Source organism: Paroedura picta, chromosome 3 (assembly GCF_049243985.1).
Source record: "Paroedura picta isolate Pp20150507F chromosome 3, Ppicta_v3.0, whole genome shotgun sequence".
NCBI lineage: Eukaryota > Metazoa > Chordata > Lepidosauria > Squamata > Gekkonidae > Paroedura > Paroedura picta.
Window position 1 is genome coordinate 23,727,017 of NC_135371.1, and position 17,170 is coordinate 23,744,186.

A 17,170-nucleotide genomic window follows, 5' to 3' on the forward strand; every position below is an offset into this window, starting at 1 on the left:
ATCATGTTTTTGTTTAGAGAAGGGATCTCATATTATCTCTGGTGTCAGGAACAAGAATCTAGCTGAAAGCAAGCAAAGAACTAGGCAGTCGCTACTAAAATAGTATCTCCCTAATCTTTCCCTCCATTCCCAAACAAACACACAGAGAACCCCTTTTCTGCACAGATTTGTGGTGAGTGCATCTTATTTTCTTGGAGAATGGAAGTGGCACTGTACTTCCTTTTCCCCCATGACCACACGTTGTTTCATTTATAATCTTGAAGATACAGCAAAGAAACAAAAGATTTGCATTGACCGAAGCCAGTATTTTGTTCTTAGTTTAAGGATGAGTATTTTCTCATGAGTGACAGTCACTCCTATATCTTTTGGTACCAGTCTTCTATTTTCTGTCAGAGAGCATCTATTTACTTTCTTTTTCTTTCCCCCCATATTGGCTTACACTGTACTTCTCTCCTCCATTTTATCCTTGTGAGGTAAATTACACTAACCGTGTGTGACTGGCCTAAGATCGCCCAACAGGCTTCCATGACAGAGTGGGTATTTGAACCCGAGTTTCCCAGATCCTAGTATGACACTGACCAACCCTTCCACTCAGAAGTTTCACTAGCAGCACCTGGCCCTGGAACAGCAAGCAGGTTGCCAACAATATGAAATACACAAATATAACCTTCATTGTTGGAAGGGCTGGAAACTGTTTAAGGGTAGCTCGTAAGTCCAACAGTGACTTTTGTAGGTTTTGAAAGCACTGCTGTGATGGGGGTAAAGATGGGTGGGAAGAAGAGCAAGGAATTGATGGATATTAAGAGGGTAGGATGGGATGTAAGTATCGCTGGAGGTAAGCGTAGCTGAAAGACACATTGTGTCCTGGCTGAAGCAAAGCAGCCCTGACACTGGTCAAGTCCAGATGGAAGAGCTCCCAGGAAACCTACACAAACTGCCTTTAACTCCATTGATTTTTTAATTCAGGTATTTTTAGCCCCGCTTCCTCCCAGCAGAACCTAAACATGGATTATAATATCCATAATGGAAAAAAGATGGTAAATAAATGCTTAGAATTTGAGGTTAGACAGTTTGGCTATGACACTTCCAAGCATCTGCATGTTGGGGACAGAATTAGAAAGTCTGATGTGGTGCAATCTGCTCTACCATCCCATTCTCCTGAGTGTGTGAACCAGATTCAGACTTTCCAGGATAGCTGTTACCTTGCAAACAAAAACAAAATCCAGCCCTTCTAAAACATAATTGGTTGATTAATCCACCCTGGCCTACGCTTCCAAAGTATATACTCCCACTGGCTTAGCACTTTGTGACTAAGTTAGACTCAGCCTCCACTAACGCCCTTGTTCTAAGCAAACTACTACATCTCCATTCATCAAATAAAAAAGGTATTAAATCACTTCTCTTTCCAATGCGTTGAAAAATGCCCATGCAGCAAATGAAGGTTCTGCCTTGTAATAAGGAAGGACAGCACATTAAATCATGGTTTAAAACAACAACACTTGCTCAGTATACGGATGGGGGTGGGGGGGAACAAGGAGAAACACTCTTAAACAAAGTTAAATGCAATAGGAGGCAGCAATGTAAAAGGAAATTGCCTGCTTGATCACACAGTTACTTGTAATAAGCAGATTTAGGTTTATCTGTGGCTAAGTCACAGATAAAAGTCGGGATGTTTATTAAATCTTCTTTCACTGAATTTTCCCAAGTTTAAAGGGAAGAGTGCAGTGACCAAACGCCTAATGGTTATGGGTCACAGAAAACCCTTAATTGGCTAGAGCTCCAGAATATGCAAAGGTTTCTTGTCATTTTAATTGGTCCACAAGGATCAGCCTTTGGGGTAAAGGTCTGAGCCCTGAGTTACTCTGGCTCCCTGAAGGGTCTCCTCCAAATGGGCTGTAGCTACAGATGGGTGATCTCTGTCCAGTTTAGCTTCATTTCTCTACTTACTCCCCAGTGCATTCAAGAAATTATGGCTCCCAATATGCCTGATAATAATGATGTGTGTGTGTGTAAGGACATTCAAGTCCAGGAACAATAAATGCTTAACTATACCATGGAACTATTTTCTGGTTTTCCCAGTTGTATAATCTGTGCCATCATAAGGGCCAACCAGGGGCATGCAAAGCATGTTATCTAACACTCTCCTATGGCCTTACTACCTGATCCATACTCCTGGGCATGCTTCAATTATCTCTGGATTTTGAAAATGGTCTCAAAGTATTAGTGCCCTGCCTTTTAACAAATGAGCTTTCTTTTCCCTATCCCAATTTTAACCTGCTCATTTCCTAGTAACCATGCTCGCTTAGTTCCTAGGAAATGAGTTTGCTTGCTGTATTCTCTGGTGAACGTCTGCCAAAAAATCACGGCATAAATGAAAAGGCTTTTCTTGTACCGCATAAAGGAGAACTGGGCAGTGAGGCATGTAAGAGGCACGGGATTGGAATCAGGATGCAAAAAGTCTTGCTAATGACCGCAGGAAAATGTAGTTGCTTTCCCATTATCTAATGACATGCAGTCTGACAATTCAAATAAATCTCCCACTAGCTAACCGTGCTACACTAAGAATGGGATGCCGCCTACATTTTACTTCACTCAGCTTGGACGCATCGATGATGGTGGGCGGGTCAATAACGTCTACCTGGGTCAACCATGGCAAGAGGCACACCATGCCCTTAAACAGGCTAGAAAAGATCTTTTACAGTGACTTATAGCCAAAACGGGAAACAAGGAAAAGTGAAGAATTCTAGTACATACCACGAGGCTTCTAGCACAGCCTTCAACAGAGTTCATTGGAAGTCTATGGACTTAGATGAGAATAACTGTGCTTAAGAACTGTGCTTGATCTCATCTGGATTATATGCAGGGAACACGAAAGCCCTCTACAAGGGCTTGATTGTAACACAACGATAATGAGGGACGCTCTTTCAAATAATCCTGGATTGCCTTGAACAAAGCAATATTCTCTAGACCAAGGCTTTTGATTTACCATGAAGGCTCGTTGTTGAGAGAAAGGGATTAGCAGTTTATTTGATGATGAAGCTCTTCTTACCATTACAGACAGCATTGGGAATTACAGTGAACCTAGAGTTGATGACCTCCTGCCATTACAATTGATCCCCAAGTGACCAAGATTAGTTCCCCTGGAGAAAATGGCTGCTTTGGAGAGTAGACTCTACAGAAGGGGTAGTCAAACTGCGGCCCTCCAAATGTCCATGGACTACAGTTCCCAGGAGCCCCCTGCCAGCGTTCGCCATATCAAACCATACAAATTATTGCCATATCAAACCATACAAATTATTACAATTCATAACGTATATTAAGTTACATATCGATATGTTTTAATACAGGATTTAATGTTCTACTAACTGTGATCCCCACAAACACTGTCCCTCTGAATCAAAAAAGACTTGGAAAGAAGTTCTGATCAGGTTTTCTTCCCATTGGGAAAGAAATGAGGTCTGACTTAAGCCTCTGGGCAACATGTTTTCTGGATGAGATAATTATCTGCCACACTTAATGCAGTCCATGACAGTGTCTGAGTTTTCTTAGAATCCATTCCTGAGAGAAGAAAAGCTGGGGGTCTCAAGGCCACTTACAATTGCTTTCTCTTCCTCTCCCCACAACAGACACCCTGACTGTTTATGCACTGGAGTGGGCTGTAGGCTTGAGTTTTAGTCATGGCAGGTTGCCCCACCTCTTCCTGCACCCACATGGGGAAGCATTTGGCCCCGTGCACCTCATCTGCCACCGATTTTTGCTCCTGCACAGGAGTTGGGCAGTGAAGTTCCCAGTGCATAAACGGTCCCTGTGAGGTTGATGGGGTTGATAGAGCTCTGAGAGAACTGTGTCTGGTCCAAGGACACTCAGCTGCCTGCATATGGAGGAATGGGGAATCAAACCCAGTTCTCCAGATCAGAAGCTTCTGCTCTTAAACTTCTTACTTTGGACTATGGAGCTTTTTGAGAAGGTTAACAAGGATATGGACAAAGAGACCTTTTCCACACCTCAGTGTTGCCCGTGTTTCCCAGTGAGTTGAGTCCATAGCTGATGCTCCAACTTTTTGGCATCCTTCTGGAAAAACGGTTTGGGGGACTTTTTTCTTTAAGTCAGATCAGATTCTTCCCATAGGCTCTGCACTTCCTTTGAAAAGGGGTCATGTGCCAGTAACATTATAACATCGTAATATTGTAAAAACAAAAGGCTAGACGTGTCAAGCAGAACAGCATGGTTGCCATCATGACCAGTGATCACTGAACTGGATAAACCAATCCATCACAGTGTTATTCAATGAAGCACATTAAATGTGTCATCGTGTACTTTCTCGGCAACTGAACCTCCTTTTTTTCCTGCACATGTGCAGTAATATTATAACATCATAATATTGGAAAGGAGGATGGGTGTATGGCGGGGAACAGCATGGTCACTGCCATTTTAAAGTCCCCCTCTTCTCTTCAGTGGTCAACTAAGAAAATGGCTGGCAAAGAGTCCCATAAAGTCCTAATTAAAATAGCAATCAAACTAGATAACACCAATTCATGTCGCTGTTATTCAATAGTTATGAATCATGTTAAATAGAGATACAGCATATGTTGAGTTTCAAGGATGATCAAATCAATTACAGAATTCAATTGTTTTCAGATATTTAAAAGACTGAATTGGCATCAAAACCACTCTGGGAGCTGAGGACTTTTGGGGAAACGGTGACCTGAACAGGAGCATTTCTAGAAGCTCCAAGCTTATTTCCCTGTAGGTGTACTTATGTTAGGATAGAGAATGTATTTCTCTATTCTCACATCTTCCCTAAGAGGAAGTTCAAACTGACAGGTGAATCCATGGACTCTGTTTCATTCAGACTCCACTTGGGTTCTGATAACTCCAAAATCAATGGCAAATAAGGAGGCTAGATTTGCTGGTAAAGGTTCACACACACCCCTTCTACTTGTATTTTATGCTTCCATTTTCTCTTCTATTTTAAAATCGTTCCCCAAATAAAACCAAAATATTTTCACTCATTTTTAAAGATCAACCTTGGAACTACAATTTATTTTGGAAAGCTGGCAGATTCCCTGGTGAGGGGTCTTTATTTGAAGGGTCGGAACTGTGGCTCTGGTGGGATGGGACAAGAAATGAGCAGGTCAGCAGATCAAAATTTACCTCTGAGCATTTACAGCATATAATAATAACAATAAGATTTTGGACATTGAACTAATTTTTCTCCCTTTCAGATGATGAGAACCATGGAATCAGCACACTGGAAAACAAAAATACAACTGTTGGACAAGCCCTACCTCTTTTACTTTTTTATTTCTTGGCCTTCCTTGGGTGAAGTATCACAGATTAATGTAGACTTCTAAAGAGCCAACAAATCAGATATATGTTTGTTTTTCCTTTCTTTCCCTTTTGCCTTTTGTTTTTCATTTCTTTTTAATGCAATTTTCAATAATGCTTACTATAGAAACTTTTAAAATTTTCCTTTCCCCCCTCAAACTCCTTTATTAAAAAAGTATTTTTCTCTCCCTCCCTTCCTTGTTAACTCTAAACCTTAATAGTAGACATAAAATGTTTTGTTGGTGATATAATTACAGTTATGAAATCATGATTAGGAAGTATGTATGTATGTATGTAGGTAGGTAGGTAGGTAGGTAGGTAGGTAGGCATTTCTCAACCGCAGCTCTCGGTCCAGATGGCTCATGGCAGTTGACAATCATAAAAACATAATACAGTAAAATCCAACACTCAACTACCTTCCCCCAACTAAACAATATCCCACAATTAACTCAATGGAACTCCTACATTATCCATTTCTTTCATTTTTATTTAGAATATTTTTATCTATGATAGATTTTTATACAAAGACTGAGGACAACATCTGTCCCTATTACAACTGATATTCATTACAGTTTGATTACTTTAAGAATATGCAAGGTGATATTGTAAATTCTTATATCTGCACAGAAGGGTAGAGGGGAACACCATAAGAGCTGTCATGGGAGTCTGGACCAATCACAAAAAGTTTGCCACGAGAAACTGTTTCAGAATATTGGGAGACTCCAAGCCAACCATCCTCCTATAATGTAGGTTGCTTATTTTTGAACGGGACTCCCCAAAGACCCCAAAGTGAAGTCTCCTAAAGTCTTCTACTACAATAATGTGGTAGGAAAAAGGCAGAACTGTTCCTTTGGATTCCAATCAGTCAAAGTTATTTAAGGAGGCTGGACAAACACTCCTAAGCTTTTATAGGTGTCAAAAATTGTGAATTTCTGGTGCCACTTTCCTTCTCCACCACACATAAACACACATGAAGCTGTCTTATACCAAATCAGACCTTTGATCTATCAAGGTCAGTGTTGTCTACTCAGACTGGTAGTAGCACTTAAATCTTTTACATCAGTGGTCCCCAACCTTTTTATCACTGGGGACCAGTCAACGCTTGACAATTTTACTGAGGGGGGGAGTAGTCTTTTGCCAAGGGATGTTGCCACCACTGCCTGAGCCCCTGCTCCATTTGCTTTCCCGCCGGCATCCCTGAATTCACGCTACCCACTGGGGGTGCTGCTAGCAGCAGCTGCACAGTGCCATGCCGAGGGGGAGCCCCAGCCATGGCAGCTGCCGGAGAGCACCAAAGGTGAGCCAGCAGCAAAGTGGCAGAGAGGAGGACGAGGAGGACCCGCAGCCCGGTACCAACTGATCCACGGACTGGGACCGGTCCCCGGACCGGGAGTTGGGGACCACTGTTTTACATCATCTCCCACTTGATCCTTTTAACTGGAGATGTCAGTGATTGAACCTGGAGCTTTCCGCATGCCAAGCCGGTGACTTACCACTAAGCCACAGCCCTTCCAGATAACTACTGTTCTTCATATAGTTATATATATCTAATGTCATCTCCTTCTCCCTTCCCCCCTTCTGATCTCTATTATGCTAGCCAATAATGAGAGCCACCTGTTATACTGCAGAACAGGCAACAGTTTTAAGAAAACAAATCGTTCAAATTCATCAACTACAAATGAAAATAACATTGGCAAAAAGGTACTGTTTTAAAAAGGGCAAACTGCATTATTCTGACACCAGTGACAGCTGAAAAATAAGCAAAGAGCAGAAATATTTAATGATAACTTCCTTCAAGATTGTGATCACTGTCTGAGATGTCTTGAAAATGGAAAGCCATGAGACCTCTGATTCACACACACACACAACATAATGGCATTGATGTTCCCTCGCCGTTATTTTAGCTTCAGTGCATTGGATGGAAGCGATTCGTTGGACAGAAGTAAACAAGCTTAAGAAAAGTGACATGAATGAGAAATGCTTATTCCATATTCATAAAACAACAGTCTGCATTTGGACTGAGGCATGGCTGTAGAAGAAAACAAATTAAGCTTGTCATCAATTATTCCATTGATATGAGCTAATGGATGCCAATAGCCAACATTTTACTGTGCCGGAGAAATGCCAGTCAATATAAGCTCCTCTCAGAATGACAAGTAAAAAGTTATTAATAATCAGAGGTTATTATCGACCAAGTTTTAAAAGATTCTTCTAAACCATAAGAAGATTCTGTTAATAAGAAGAAAAAAAACATATTTTCCCATCTCTTTTGAGTCTAATTTTAGAAAACCTGGGATTGGCTTGGATCCCACAGAGCATTACCACTGACAAAACATTTCAGTCAGCAGAGCACAACTCCCCCCCCCCCGCTCCCTTGTCGCAGCCCCAAATGCCTCCCGCCATGTTGATCTGCAATTGTGATGGAAATCTTATTAATGGAAACGCTCGGTGGGATCCAACCCCTTGTGTGTTCTGTGACAGTCACAGGAGGCTGGAAATGGCAACCTTTGACAGGTATGCACATCAATACCAAGACATGAGGGAAAAGATTCTTGGGTCATGTTAGAGGAGGGAGGGAAGGCAACCAAGTCTGAAGAAAAAAAATATCACTTATTTGGCGTCTTTGTGTCCTTCTTGATGTTTACAATGTCTGAGCTGGTACTTCTCAAAACTGCAACTTAGATGTAAATAAGAAAGCAATGATATTTTAACAGATCTTTTGTTATTTCATGTCCTTTTAAAGGCTGCTTTTGACTTGCTACTTTTAAAACAATCATCCTGGATTTGAGGATCTGTTTTTTTTTTCTTTGCTATTGACAGCATTCTTGCGTTTCCTTGTCGGAAAGAATAGTCTGCTAAGCTCCATTTAGCAAATCTCTCAGCAGCTTTGAAAAATCCCTGCCTCATGCTTCTATGCTGTCTTTTGACTCTCTCAAGTCTTGGAGAGCAGACTAACAATATACAAAAACCATTGCCTAAATTCAAATGTTTTCTTTCAAAAGGGAAATTCTAGCATTAAGAAAATGTACCACAATTGATCAAAGCCAGGCATTTGGACTACTACGTTGAGCATTTCCAGTAGGGTTGTGCGATTTGGCAGCCGAAGTGGCCGTTTGTGCCTGGCACAGCCGGCGCCATGCCACGGGGGGGGGGGGGGGGGGGAGGCGCTGGCATGCCAGTTGATACCTCTGTGTGTGTGCGCCTACTGGCACACCAATGCCTGCGCCTCCCCCCCATGGCGCTGGCCGCTTCAGCTGCTGAATTAAGGTAAAGGTATCCCCTGTGCAAGCACCGGGTCATGTCTTACCCTTGGGGTGATGCCCTCCAGCATTTTCATGGCAGACTCAATACGGGGTGGTTTGCCAGTACCTTCCCCAGTCATTACTGTTTACCCCCCAGCAGCAAGCTGGATAGTCATTTTACTGACCTCGGAAGGATGAGCCAGCTGCTGGGATTGAACTCCCAGCCTCAGACAGCATGTTGGCTGCCTTACCACTCTGTGCTACAAGAGGCTACAATGTGCTGAATTGCACAACCCTAATTTCCAGTGCTTGACTGTGATCAACAGTTATATGCATGTTCATCTTGAGCAGCAGTGGGTGAATGTTGTAAAGCTAAATGAGAGGACACATACTTTGAGCTTCTTGGAAGAAAGAAGAGATAAAAATGAAACTGGCAGATAAGCTTACAGCAAATCCTTCCAAAGCATTCGCCACGTGCCACATGATGTGGCTGTATGGAGATTTATGTGACTCTCCTGATCACAAGTGATCAAAGAAATTGCCCACATACCTAGGGTAATGCCCATCACCACTCTGGGTTCAGGAAGGAATTTTCCTCCAGGCTAGATTGGGCCAGATATCCTGGAGGATTTTTGCCTTCCTCCAGGTTTAAAGCAGGGGTCAATCGGGAAGTGGAAGGGGAGGCTAGTTGTGAATTTCCTGAATTGTGCAGGGGTGAATGGCAGCATTCCCTTTTAGCCACAAATGTTTCCCCTGGTGGAAGTACCCAATCAGAGGCTCGCTTGGCCCCTTAAAGAGTAGGAATAAAAGCAGCTGTGATGGTTCAAAGGTGAGCTGCAAAGAAACTGGAGATATTTTGCATGGCCCTGCAGGGCTCAAAGAGGCAGCTGCAACAGCACCTCAGTGCTTCCTCTGACCCAGTCATCTCTCCCAGGCTTTAAAGGGCTCACCTGCTTCTTTTCAGTGATACAAGCAAATGGTGGGGTGGGGAAGATGAATGGGGCTAGTGGAGAGAGAAGATGAGCAGGCAGCTTTTAAAAGTAGCCTTGAAAATAAAGCCTCCATCATCACATCCCAGTAAGTTTGCATTTGGTCTTAAACGGCATGGAAGGGAAAGTTATTATGAAAGAAAGGCAATCTGCAATTACCGTGTAATTCATGATTGATGCAAGTCTATCTTTAATGGAAGACTGTGTCAGGATCAGGAGCTCTGATCTCTGCCATGATTTGTGGTGGATCTGAGTGACTCCATCTTGTGTTACTGTAAGAGTCTCTGTATAACCCTGACCTGGTCCACAGCAACGTACCCTTGGAAATCCCCATTTAAGACCCCGAACATACTGTTCATAAGTCAGTGCTGAAAGGGGAAAGCTCTTTCTCTGATGACATGGTTTCTCCAATGGCCTCTCAACACAGGAACAGCATCCCCCATGGCCAGAGCAGTGCCAAGAGGGTAAAAAGCTTAAAATCAGTCACATCGTGCGGCCAAAGGACCTGCTGTTCAGAAAGTGCTCGCTTAAAGGGAACTGCCACAGAATATAAACTTACGGGAACAATAGTGCGGAGGGACTCAGTCAAAGTAACAGAGGTTAATAACTTTAGGAGAAGGATGATGGCAATAATTTCTGCTTGATTTCAAATCTACAGTGGACAAAGCCAGAGGCACCAATTGCACCTACACGTCAAGGCCTGACATTCCTATTAGCAAGGTGCCCAAGGGCAGACAGGGTGTTTAGCAGAGCCACATTTTACAAAGAGGGGAAATTGGGGGGGAGAGGGAGGGAGGGAGAGGGATAAAATGATCAAGTAGCCCAATGGGAAACTTTAAAGCAGACACATTCTGAGAAGCAGCAGGAAACAACGCAGGAGCAAGAACTGAGAAAGTTCGTTTTTAAAAAATCGAGACAATGAAGAGAACAGAATGGGGAAGGGGATTTCAAATAGAGATGCTTTCTCTTGGCTGAGAAAACAGCAGCCCTGTTCACAGTGGGTGAAAAATGAAACCTGAAATAAAACAGCAAAATCAAAAAAGAAGAGGAGGGGGAAAAACAGGGCAATTAAATAAATTGGAGGCAGAGCAGAACAATGAAAAGAATGACACTACCGCAGAACAGGGCACCATGAAATGCTTGGCTATCCATTACCTTGGATGCCTTTAGCCACAGAAAGACTATCGGTCCAATCTGCTTAAGGGGGCTCTATGACTAACATGGGTGGAGGACCAGCGTGCCATAAAGAGGGGAAAGATGCCTGGTGACAGCTTTATTGTCATACAAAGTCCCTACATGTTTGCCATACAAGGTTTGTACAAGCTATTACTGAGTAACAGAACTCAATGGCTATGGGAAGAAGAAGAAGAAGAAGAAGAAGAGTTGGTTTTTATATGCTGCTTTTTTCTACCCGAAGGAGTCTCAAAGCGGCTTACAGTCGCCTTCACTTTCCTCTCCTCACAACAGACACCCTGTGAGATAGGTGATAATAAAACAACCCCTTTGGTTTGCTGGCACATTGAGGCTCCCAGTGGCCACCTAGCCTGCTTGAAAGGGAAAGAAAGGAGAACTTCCTTCCACTTTGCTTCAACAGAAGACAGCGAAACTGAAGTACAATCCAATGAGGATGCCAGCAAAGATTTTGGCCTATTTTGTAAACCTGAGATGACCATCCTAAGGGATAGCTTCAGAAGAAGGCGATTTGTTACAATCAGATCCCAAACAATGCCACCGCTGTGAGGCACAATTGACGGCCTTAAATAGGGAGGTGAATCTCTCTCTATCCAGCTAGTTCAGTGTGATTTGGATTAATGCTCTGAAGCAGATGGGGCTGTGCATTTATCCATATCTAGTCAGGGTATTCCAAAGGCAGCTTAAGTAAACATCTCTTTTCTCTGGCTTGTTGGTGTGACTCTTCACAGTTAAGCGAAGGAAGGAAGTGACTGAAGTGGTTTTAATGGGCGAGGCACGGGCAAGCTAACTACCACAGCTGCAGAACATGGCTGCAGAAAATATCGTTTCCACAGTTCAAAATGTGAAGTACATTCTTGGCTTCGGGAAGACCGTGTATAATTGCGTTCTGAAATTTTCTCTGCAAAGACAACAGGTTTTACCTTGGGATCAGCGGTGAGCAATTTGAATGCTTGATACACTTGCGCTTCCTTCACGCCTCCACCAAGATCCAGGAAATTGGCAGGCTTTCCACCATTAAGGTAAATTATATCACAGGTTGCCATAGCAAGCCCGGCTCCATTGACTGTAATTAAGAGAGTTAGAGGTGTGAATTTGTAAGTGGCAAAATGCAAGACTTGTGAAAGATAAATGTAGTTTAAACATACCACTACAAAGCAAAGGGACTGTACGCCCCACGGCGCCGTGGATTTCAGCACTTGCTACAGGTGCCGTGCATTTAGATGGAATATACTTCTCTAGTGCAATGTGCTTTGGTTGGCGCGATAAAGGATCACGTCAACAAATTTTATCCCTGTACAGCCTCTGCATTTTTCAGCAGAGCTTGTGCTCGAAGACCATAAAAACCTGTGTTCATATAACTTGCTAGTTCAACACAGAGTTTTCATAAAGAGAGGCAGGGAGTATCCTTCCATTCTCTCTTGTGCCACCTGGGCATGCAAATCAAAACAAGCATGCAAATCAGACATCATCAGCTGCGGTTTGTGCAATAAACGCCGGTGTGCTAAGTATAAGTAACATGGCTTGCACATAAAACCAGGTATGTTTGCTTCTTGAGTCTTGCCTACCTCAAATGAGGGACAATCTCTTCCCTAGAATCTCAGAAGCCGTAGTGGGCCAGAGCCCTGCTTGGCCTCAGCCACTTTCTAAAACCATTTGGTGGACACCAGGAAAGGTGCTGGCGGCAACCATGGTGTTTACAGGCACCATATTGGAGACCCCTGGTTTTCAGCTGCCTTGGGTCCTTACTTGTGGGGGAAAGAACAGGTAAAAGCACAGAACTGCTTTGTGGAGAGAGGAAAGTTAGAATCACTACTTCTAAGAGACAGCCCCTTGCACATGACTTTCAAGTCATGGGCGGGGGGGGGATTCAGGGCAGTCACCAGCAGACTGGGTATTCCAGTGCCTGCAAAAGAGCCCACATATCGCTTGGAGGGGGGTGGCCTGTGGAATTTCCACCACTGTCTTTAAGGCTTTCTCTTTTTTTTTACCACTTGCATGGCTTATACAGAAAGTGACACTGAACTCATCAATGCTGAACTCAAATTGATAGTTCTATGAAATGTGAGTGTTTAAAATGGATGAAATGTATTGCCTACACTCTCTTCCTGGGAAAATGTCCTCTCCCCCTCTAAATGTGAAGTGTCTGAATGAAAATTTTGAGCGTACAAGAAAAACAATACACATTTCTTGGATGTTATCACACAGAAGAGGATTTTTAAAAATCAAATAAGCAAATTCTGCTCAAGTAGTCAGAGTGTGCTATGCTTTTTCAAGGCATATTCAAAAGCCTGTTTGGTGCCGTGGTTAAAGTGTCAAATTCCCACCCAGCCTTGAAATGTAGTCAGGAAGATTGGGGCACTCACTGTCTCAGAAACCTCCTTACTTTACAATATTGCTGGGAGAACAAAATGGAGTTGGGAGGGGGGAAGCATGTTACTACCACTCTGTGCTCCTTAGAGAAAGGTGCAGGATTTCAATGGATGTATAGTTAGGTAGGTCAGCTACTGCTAAATACTTAGAACACAATCCCTACTCTATCTAGGTGACTAACAGTTGAAGATCACCTTCATACATTCTCCCAACTTAATGGCTATATATGTGATTGCATTCTGGACTCATGCCCTTCACCCCCAAAAAGTGCAACTCAGAATTCACACACACAAACACATGCATATTAATGCATGAGTTCTTGTCTGTACGTTAAATAAATGGCTTATTTCCCCATCTTCCTCTGCACCTTACTAATGTTTGAACACTAGCATCTACACCAGCAGCATGCATTGCATAATCCACTGGGGCACATTGTTGCTCTTGATTAGGTATAGTCACACTTATCCATGACTAAAATTGAAATGGCAAAAATTGCCAGTTGTATAGTGGTTGTTGGTGGGGCACTTCTTATAACTTTTATGTTGCTTTACTGCGTTTAGCGTTTTAAATGTTTAATTAGTGTTGTGAACTGCCCCGAACCCCACTTGCAGGAAGGGGTGGTCTAGACATTAAATTATAAATTAAATAAAAATAAATAAGGTGGTCACCTGTGCAGTGAAATATGGGTACTACGTGTGCACAGGCCTCTCTGGGCTGCACAGGTTCCATGATGATTACACATTTCCATTAAAAAGGAATTCTAGCCAGCAAGACCACAGATCTAAATTTGAATTAGAACCATCACCCATCATTATGGATGGATGAAGCCACAGTAAATTAACTGGGGACAATTTCAGAAACACAGATGTGGAATAAGCAGCACAAGTGCCGTATGTTGTTTGTTGTCTGCCTAGCTCATGAGAATAATATGCTCATGGTACTGACCACATGGAACCTAAATATGAAAATGATAATTGTACTTCAGATTTCCAAGTACAATTTGCCCAACAGCATGTTAATCTGTTACTTTTTATTCATGGAGAACAAGATCCACAGTTACACAAGAATGGTTTGTGTAATTTTTTGCCCCTTTGAATGGCCATATCATATAGATCACAGCTGTTCTCAGTCTGAAAGGAAGCATGCCAGAATGGCCAGTGGTTTCCTTGAGGGTGCAATAGTGTCAAGCTCTGAATCTAGTATGGATCTGAATATTTTTCTGCTCACCAAAACAGGCAATGTTTCCATCCAGGCCTATGTACTTCAAGTCATAACGGGCAGCTTCGTTTTCGAAAGGATCGTTCTCAGATTTGTCATCCATGGCGAATACATCTTTTTGCCTGAACTCTGCATTGTCATCAAAGTTTATCTTGGCATCGAAGCACACAACTTAATGAGAAAAAGAAACGAAATTAGTATATTACAAACAACAGCTCAAAAACCTGAAAAGAACTGGCACTGAGTAAATTGCAGCCTTTGCACTTTTCTAGCTCTCAGAATATAGACTCTGCATTTGAGAAATCAGTGTTAGGTGTTCTGCTGAGTTATATGGAAGCAGAGCTTAAGAAGAAGACCTGGGGTCTTGTACCCCATTTTTTACTACCTGAAGGACTCTCAAAGCAGCTTATAGTCTCCTAGCTTTCCTCTCCAAGGCCCATTATGCACGGCCACCGAAACGCCAATTTCGGGTCACATGGAAAACACGGAGGGGGAAGAAGCGAAGCAAACTGCTTATGCACGGAACGGGACGCAACGGCGGCAAAACCCAGAGTAACTGATTATGCACGCGGCGATCCTGGTGCCGCTTCTGGTTGCACCCCGGTCACCTGGAAGCTGCGCTTTCTTCCGTGTTTCGCTAACACAGCTTTTTCGGCGGCATGCACCGAATCTGCAGCCGGTTGGAGCCGGCTCCGTGCGTTATCGGTGATTTTAGTCGCTGCCATTCCACCCCGAATGTGCGCTATCCCCCCCGTGCATAATGACCCAACAGACACCCTGTGAGGTAGGTGGGGCTGAAAGGGTCCTGAGAGTACTGTGGCTGGCCAATGGTCACCCAGCTGGCTGCATGTGGGGGAGTGGGGAATCAAACCCGGTTCTCCAAATTAGAGGCTGCTGCCCTTAACCACTATGCCAAGCTGGCTCTTTAATGGCAAACATCAAAGATTAATAGTCCATGGGCCTACTGGATATCTGAGTCTGCCTAGGTTGTGTACTGCTTTCAAATCTAGATATCATGAAAGCAATGACATAAAACGGAAGCCGAACATTCTTCATCATGCATCAATAATTGTACTGAAGCCATAAAGTTAGCATTCTGTGTTCAAATGTAAATCCTTAACTGTTATAGTAACTGGTTTATATTAGGCGATTATCAATGCAAAGAAGCTTTCCTGAGAGTAAGCTCCACTGAATAGATCTGAGTAGGCTTATAACTTCTTTCTATAGCGCTTAAGTGAACATTTCCATATATGCCACAAGCAAATCTTGACTTATAGGAAAGCGTTGATGGCATATGTACTCTAGAGAAGAGATAACACCCATATTTAAACATGTGCTTAACTTTTCCATTGAAAGCAACAGGACTGAAAACTTTGACTGGTTTGCGTTTCCGGCATGTAAAGTAAAAACCACCACAGGATCAGTCTCCATCTAAAAATGAATGAGGATGATTCCAGAGGAAGTCTCAAACAATGAAGCAAGGCCATCGCCATGATCTAAGGATTATTAATGTTTTTATCATAATATGATTGCATAGGTGTCTATATTCTACACCTTGCTGTCATTTTATTATAGGTATACTTCGTACATCTGAGTGTTCCTCTCTGGATATGTTTATGTACTGGCAGACTGGGGTGTAGGCTGCATGGGGCTTTTTACTCACTGCCAGCTCGAATAAATCCCTGCCATCTACACTGAATTTGATTTCCATTTTGATTTGGGGCCCTTTAAATTTTTCCTCTGCAACAAGCATGATTAATTCATGGTGACCCTACCTTTCCCCCCGCGATATCCTGGAGTGGATATAAGCCTCAATATTTCAAAAACCGAATTAACTCTGCCTTGGGCCTTGTGCTTCCAAAGCTGTAACAAAGCAGTCTTCCCTGACTGACCAGGGCATCAGCTCAAAGTCTTCCTGGTTCCCTGTTGCAAGGCTTGTCTTAAAGTGACTGCACTCCAGAAGCCCTAACTTCTCTCAGCAGAGATTTGCCTCTTGGTTTTCTCCCCCCCCCTCCTCTGCCATCTCCAATCCTCTCCACCCCCCTCCCCACAATCAAGAAAAGAAAGAGAATCAGCATGGGATTCCACTTCATCACTCTGAATAACAATATATGAAGTTACAAACAAACAACAATGGCCATACTGGCATATTTCGTACTTCCACACATCCCATCTCTGCTAAAAATGACTTTTTAATTTTGTTTAGATGAGAATATCAAGGACACAACAATGGACTGACTCTGTTTGCAGTGTAAAACAAGAGAAAATCTTAATCCAAACCAAAGTCCAGGAACCAAAAATGGTTAAAAAAATTGAAATCTTTGTAGGCCTAATGGGTGTGCAGCATAAAATTTCTAAAATATAATGCAGTTATAAAAATATCAATATACATTAATAATACCCTTTAAATTAAAATCACCTAAAAGCTCTATGCATAAAAGGTAAAGGTATCCCTTGTGCAAGCACCGGGTCATGTCTGACCCCTGGGGTGATGCCCTCTAGCATTTTCTAGCTATGCTCTATGCATAAAGGTAAAGGTATCCCCTGTGCAAGCATCGAGTCGTGTCTGACCCTTGGGGTGACACCCTCTAGCGTTTTCTTGGCAGACTCAATACGGGGTGGTTTGCCAGTGCCTTCCCCAGTCATTACCGTTTACCCCCCAGCAAGCTGGGTACTCATTTTACCGACCTCGGAAGGATGGAAGGCTGAGTCAACCTTGAGCCGGCTGCTGGGATTGAACTCCCAGCCTCATGGGCAAAGCTGTCAGATGGCTGCCTTACCAATCTGCGCCACATAGCTTCAGATAAAATCTGATCCTGTAAAAATACG

The 17,170-nt window shown here is 43.0% G+C and overlaps 1 protein-coding gene across 1 annotated transcript in view; it reads right to left on the reverse strand.

Annotated features, from left to right (window-relative positions):
* Positions 1-17,170, reverse strand: part of SUCLG2 (succinate-CoA ligase GDP-forming subunit beta) — a 209,887-nt gene that overhangs the window by 61,013 nt on the left and 131,704 nt on the right. The window contains exons 8-9 of the mRNA XM_077325118.1: positions 14,351-14,512; positions 11,674-11,816 (exon numbers count right to left, since the gene is read on the reverse strand). Of these exons, the coding sequence (XP_077181233.1) occupies positions 11,674-11,816; positions 14,351-14,512 (305 nt within the window). The remainder of the gene's footprint in view (positions 1-11,673; positions 11,817-14,350; positions 14,513-17,170) is intronic.